The sequence below is a fragment of the Zeus faber genome (assembly GCF_960531495.2).
Source record: "Zeus faber genome assembly, chromosome: 22".
Lineage (NCBI taxonomy): Eukaryota > Metazoa > Chordata > Actinopteri > Zeiformes > Zeidae > Zeus > Zeus faber.
In genome coordinates this window covers 19,009,225-19,016,328 of record NC_137209.1, presented here as the reverse complement: position 1 = coordinate 19,016,328, position 7,104 = coordinate 19,009,225, and the positions used below count along the sequence as shown (strand labels likewise).

The following is a 7,104-nucleotide window of genomic DNA, read 5'->3' as shown; positions in this document are numbered from 1 at the left end:
ATTTGTCACATACATATACATACTTCCATACATATATGCAGTGAAATGTAATATAAGTAACATATAGTAACATTGTGTAATGTAAAGCAAAGTAATCATATGAGAGTAGTTACGTATTTGTCGTTGTTTCAGTGCCTTTGTGTCCCCCAGGTCCGTCAGGGAGCGCAAGCACCGGGCAGGAGGGGTCGGGGGCGGGGCCGGATGCACGGAGGGGGGCGGGGCCAACCAGCCGCGCCCGCCGCCGGCCTCCAACATGGACAACGAGTCCACGTACTCGGGATACTCCTACAAGTCGTCCCACTCCCGGAGCTCCCGTAAACACAGGTACGGAAATAAATGTGGCCACGTTTGAACTGACACCCTTCCCGGCCACCAGGTGGTGCTATTATTATTATTATTATTATTATTATTAATAATAATAATATTATTATTAATATTATCATCTGTGGGATACAAAATCAAAAGCAACAACCGTCGTCATGAGCTGTTGCTAATGACGACGGCAACCCCGCCTCATGTTGCACCGCCTACAGTTGCGCTAGCTAGTGACGCCATCTTCTGACGCGACATGGAAACTACAGTGGAAGACTTGTGGAGACGAATGCAGATATTGGAATCAAAATCCTCAATATCCCACTCAGCGTGTGTCTCATCTCACCATCAAAGGAAATGTCCAATTTAACATGAATAACAGTTAATATTATGTAACAGTTATATTACGGGAAGAGTTTGTTTTGTAGGTAGTACAGTTTGCTGCGTTGTCGCACTGTGTTTTCCTGTTCTCTCAGCGGGGGCTCTTAAGCGAGCCGTCCTCGTCACAAAATGATTTCAAATCGATATTTTGCGTCGACGTATTCATGCACGTAATAAGCGAAAATGAAAAATAGCCCCGGGCAGCACGATGAGGACGACACGCTCCCCCAACCGTTCAAGGACGCCGTGTTTATTCACCTCAGCCAACGTTTGTCCCCGGTGTCTCCAGGGAGCGGCGGGACCGGCTTCGTTCCAAGGGCCGGGACGGCGACGGTGGCGGCGGCGGCTACGGGGACAAGCCTGCGGCCCCCGGGGCTCCCGGAGAAGCTCCGCCGGACACCGAGTCCACCAGGGTCAGAGTTCACGCCCGCTGCGCGTCCACGGCTTGGGCTTTAGTCTCTGCTGCAAACTCCCCCTTTTTTTATTTTTGTTTTACAGCGTTTACAGAGAGAAGTCCTTCCTGCTTTTCGATCGCTTCATGTTTTCCCCCCACGCCAGTCAATCGTTCGGGATCAATATTTATATTGAACGGGAACCAAAACTGCGCAGATCGTCGCATGAATTGACAGCATGCCAAAAAAAAGCCCAGCCATTCCAATTATATAATGTAACATTGCAGTAATGTAATGATAATTCCTAAAATCATAGTCCTGGACAATGGAGGGACCAAAAATCTTGTGGCCCACCCCTAATTTCTGACACCGGTGATTGGGATACGCCAATAGTGGTGCTACCTGAAATAGGGTCTAGGTATTATAGAATATTGCCTGTACAAGAATGTTATACCAAGAGCCACATCAAACATAGAAGTGTTCTTTTAAAGTGAGGGATGTGATGGGTCAGAGCGTGGTCCAGGTACGGCACCATCCCTCGGTCAGCGCTTCCTCTGGAACTCTGACGCTCCTCCCTCTCCTCCTGGATCCAGGGTGACGCCTGGGGGGAGAACACCACGGTGATCACCGGCACCTCCATGGACAGCCTCTCCAACGAGGACCTGACGCACTTCTCCAAGGACTCGGAGGAGTCGTCCCCGCCGGGATGGTGCTGCCTCCGCCGCCGGCGCCGCCGCCTGCTGGGCCCGACGCTGGGCGCGGCCCTGGGCGTCCTCACCCTGGCCACGCCCCTGGCCTTCCTGGCCCTGCCCCAGCTCCTGTGGCGCGAGTCCCTGGTGCCCTGCGGCGCCCCCTGCGAGGGCCTCTACGTGGCGCTGGCCTCCAAGCTGCTGGTGCTGCTCATCTCCACCTGGGCACTGTGGCTCCGCCCGGCTCGCGCCGCGCTGCCCCGCCTCTTCCTGCTGCGCTGCCTCCTGCTGGCGCTGGTCTTCCTCTTCGTGGCGTCCTACTGGTTGTTCTACGCCGTGCGGGTGCTGGAGCCCCGGGAGAGGGACTTCAGGGGGATTGTGGGGTACGCCACGTCCCTGCTGGACGCGCTGCTCTTCCTCCAGTACCTGGCGCTGGTGCTGCTGGAGGTCCGACAGCTGCAGCCCGCCTTCTGCCTGAAGGTCACCAGAACCACCGACGGAGCGAGGCGCTTCTACAACGTGGGCCATCTCAGGTGAGCGTGTTTTGGTCCACGAGGACGACCAAGGATAAAAAAAGCAACTTATGTGTGTTATGTAAGGGACAACATGCAGCCAGACGGTCGGGGGCTACTTTGCGATACTTGATATACAGTATATACCTAATAAAACTGTTGTACTTGAAAGCTTAATAAAATGTAATAAAACATATTTTAATCATATACTACAGTATATATACAGTTTATGTATATATATATATATACATGTACCACATAACTATATATATTCATATACTTAATTAAGAAATAGGGACATCTGAGACCTTGTGAGGATCAGCATTTAAAATACTGTGCAGTTGCCGAGAGTTGACTCCAAAAAGTCAAAATCCAACTCCATATAGATGGGTTATTTATTACAGAGTACATATTAAATCATCACTCTAACCCACCTTTGTTTCTTCAGTTTTACGGTGCATTCTTGGAACTTCATGTTAATATGCCTAAATTAAAAAGTGAGCCACGCCCTCCCACTTGAAGTAATGACTTGATATATCTCCTGTTTGCTCTGTTATTTATTTATTATTTAGTATTCAGCGGGCGGCCGTGTGGGTGTTGGACCGGTACTACTGTGACTTCCCTGTTCACAACGCGGCCGTGATCAACCTTCCCAAATCCATCCTGTCCAAGAAGACGTCTGGCTTTAAAGTCTACAACCTCACGGAAGGTAGAACCCTTCGAGAATTATTTTTCCAGCAATAATTTATTTGGTGTAGATTTGTTTGTTCTCCAGTTACTCAATTATAATTATTATTATTATTATTATTATTTTATCATTATTATTATTATTTTTATAATTCATTAACATTATTATTATTCCAATTTAGTAATTTTTTATTATTGTTATTATTTTAGCATTATTATTTTATAATCATCATTGTCATAATCAGGGGTCCAGCCCGGGATAAAAGTATCTGAAACACGACACAACGGTAGTACACACAGACATGGTTGAGGTCTCGTGAGAACCGGAGCGTTTCAGACGTCTTGTCGTTCCAGTTTTATCAATATCCATCCAAATTTGAGGCAGAAATTTGAGAAATTTCATCATTTCATTGTTTTTGGGAGCTGTGCTCTCTGCAACATCGTCATCCTTTATATAAATCCAAGCTTCCTCTCTCGGAACTCGGAGTTCATTCCCCTCCAGTGCGACGTCTAGCGCTGCGTTTAAAAGAAACACGGAAAACTGTAACTCGCGCTGCGTTTCACAAAACCTAACTATGATGGCTCAAAGAAGATGTTTTGGCAGGACCGACCTTTTGTTTTGTGTCCGCACTGCGTCATCCAGGAACGATCGTAATCGTTAAAACACCGTTCTTCAGGAACATTTAAACTGAACGACAGAAGAGCAACATGCAGTGACGTAAATACATGTTGATTGTTCCAGACCAGAAGTCCACAGTGTTGGTAACTTTTAAACTTGTTTCACTGAACCCGGAAAACTGTAATACCTACCTAAAACGACCTAACTGGACTGTGTCCTGTGGCTATATTTATTAGGGGTCCAGCCCGTAGGCTGAATTTTGAAATCTAAAACCATTTCAAACACGAACCGATTGGAAGCGGTATGTCACAAACGCCTCGTGGTTGAAGTTTCATCCAAATCAATCCACGTACGGAGCAGAAATTAGTGACAAACCGACCAAATTTGATTGATATCACAGACCACACACAGTCCAATGCGTTTCACGCCGGAATATGTCCAACCCGGCTAAAACTATCTGGAACACACTAATGACATAAGCTATGAACACGGTTGAGATGTCGTCTAAACCGGTATGTCACAAGCATCTCGTGGTTTGAGTTTCACCCAAATCGCTCCACATACGGAGCGGATGTTAGTGAAAAACTGAACAACTTTGACCCCAAATATTAATCTGGTCCTGCTTGACTGACATGACACTATTCGTAAACAAAATGAATGAGAGGAGATTTACAGTAGACGCTTTATGATGTCGTCATACTATTTACTATAAATGATATTTACAGTAAGATGCTTTATGATGTCATCATACCATTTACTATGAAATATATTTACAGTAAGATGCTTTATGACATCATCATATTATTTACTATAAATTATATTTACAGTAGACACTTTATGTCATCATACTGTTTACTATGAATTATATTTACAGTAAGATGCTTTATGATGTCATCATACTATTTACTATAAATAATATTTACAGTAGGATGCTTTATGACGTGATCATACTATTTACTATAAATGGTATTTACAGTAAGACGGTTTATGACGTCATCATACTATTAACTATAAATGTACAGGTTCTGATTCAGAATGTACATTGTCACCGTGTGCTGAGCGCTGTGTTGACTCCCTCACTTTGTAGTGGTTCAACATTACCAACATCGGTTAACGTGTGTATTCATGTACTTTCTTAGCTGGAATTTTTAGATTATAAAAATGTTCTTCCCAAACATTGTTTCTTTTAAGTTACTCAACTACATATAACACAATGTTTATAAACACTGCTTATTCTGACAGTTTCATACAAGTTATATATGATTTTATATATATATATAAAAACAAGATTGCCATTTTAATAATATACAGTTATTATTTGTCGTGTGATCTTTATAAATACTGTGATATTTGTTTGATTATTTTGTCCAGCTGTTTTGGAAACTGTTTAATAAAACAATATCCAACTTGCCTTCTTGTAATTTCTTGTGCGAATTTCTAAATTATTCTACATTACAACTAACAAAGAAAATTAAAACTGTTATTTAACTGACCTATCTTATACAACACAAATTATGTCACATTAGAAATTAAAATCAATGGTTGATGTCATCTGGTTGAAATGGGAATGCTTCATACTTGATGTCATAACAGTTTGATTCGTGGAATTACATGAACGTAACTACATTATGTTTGCAAGTTCAATAAATTTTGATGCATTTCACAAAAAAAACAAAAATGTAACATGTATCTAAAACGAATAAACTGGACCCTGTGTGTTGCTGCCTGCAGCTATATTTATTATTATTATTATTATTATTATTATTATTATTATTATTATTTTATCATTATTATAATCATTATTATTATTATTATTATTATTATTATAAATATTATTTTTTCATTATTATAATCATCATTATTATTTACGTTTTATCATTATTATTTTATCATCATCATTATTATTATTATGTAGCTGACATGTCTCCACTGCTGTTGTGGACAGACAGCAGTACCAGTAACCTGCAGCCCAGGGCCATGATGTCTGCTGTGGCTCAGAACCGGGACACGTCCCACAGTGACTACTACTACGAGGAGGCCGAGATGGAACGCAGGGTCCGCAAACGCAAGGCGCGGTGAGGGTGCACCGAAACATACACACAAGTCGACAGGTGCCAAACCTTGCATTTGATTGTGCCCTACAGTGGACACAAAGATACCGACGTAAGCTCCCGAGCGGACACCAACACTGCATTGTTGCACTCACTGTCACGTGACATGGATGTTGATCGCCCTGTTTTAGTGTTAAAGGGATGCTCTCGTTTTTTGGGGAATTCACGTTCTGTCTGTCTTAGCCAGATTCGGACGAGAAGGTTGATGTCAAGTTCATGCCTGTGTGTCTAGAACCGAGGTAGCGACGGGCTGCTGTGTTAGCTCCAATGCATGGCTCCAGATGGGATCAACTAGCCTAGCTCCTCTGAAATTAAGGGGCATACACCTTTCAGCATCTCAAAATATGAGTTATTTGAGGGCACACATCTTGCGTCCTTGTGACGTGTACAAATGAAAAACATAAAAACAAGATATGGTCCTCCTGGTGAGCAGCGGTCTGATTGATATCGCCTTAATCCCTCCTGTCCTTCCTCCTCCCAGCCTGGTGGTGGCAGTAGAGGAGGCCTTCACGCACATCAAGCGCCTCCAGGAGGATGAGCTGGCGGCGTCCTCTGCCAAACCCCCCAGGGAGGTCATGGGTCCCCGGGAGGCGGCCCAGTCCATCTTCGCCCCCATGGCCCGGGCCATGCAGAAGTACCTGCGCGCCACCAGGCAGCAGCAGTTCCACAGCATGGAGAGCATCATCAGTCACCTGCAGTTCTGCATCACACACAGCATGACCTCCCAGGTGAGGGGCCACCAACCCCCTTCCTGTGGCCCCAAAACACTTAAAAGGTCCCCGAGATCCCTGCCCATTGGCCCCAAAACCCTGAGGAATTGCCTTGGAACCCATGGCTATTGTCCCCAAACCCTTGAAAAGATGCCAAAACCCCTGACTGTGTCCCCAAGCCCTTAGAAAGTGCCCTAAACCCCTGATGATTGTCACAAACCCTTAAAAAGTTTCCAAAACCCTTTAAAAGACCCCCAAACAAATCCTTTTGGATAATTTCTCTGTACCTATCAGTGTGCATTCTGTATGTGATTTATCTCATTTTCTATGCGTGTGTGTGTGTTTACGTCCAGGCTTTCCTCGAGCGCTACCTCACCACGGGTCCCACGTTGCAGTACCAGAAGGCGGCCGGCGGGGGGCGGCAGTGGACGCTGCTAAGCGACGAGCCGGCGACGGCCTCCCTGCGCCGGGGCGTGGTCTTCGGCCTGAGACAGGGAGACTTCTCCCTGGTCATCACGGCGACGCCCCTCCCCTTCCTGCGCCTGGCGGAGGAGTTTGTCGACCCCACAGGCCACAAGTTCGTCATGAGGCTGCAGTCGGAGACCTCCGTGTAGGCGGAGAGAGGAATGAGGACGATAGGAGAGGAGGAAGACTGGGGGGGTTCACCGCAAGAGAGGCGGAGATACGGAGC

At 45.3% G+C, this 7,104-nt stretch overlaps 1 protein-coding gene across 1 annotated transcript; it reads left to right on the top strand.

Moving 5' to 3' along the window:
- Positions 1-233: 233 nt before the first annotated feature.
- Positions 234-7,104, top strand: LOC307246837 (vang-like protein 2). Its single transcript, XM_080022867.1, has 7 exons — positions 234-324; positions 983-1,106; positions 1,679-2,307; positions 2,859-2,995; positions 5,538-5,667; positions 6,185-6,431; positions 6,767-7,104. Exons 1-7 carry the CDS (start codon positions 254-256, stop codon positions 7,025-7,027), a joined length of 1,599 nt encoding a protein of 532 aa, XP_079878993.1. The 5' UTR covers positions 234-253; the 3' UTR covers positions 7,028-7,104.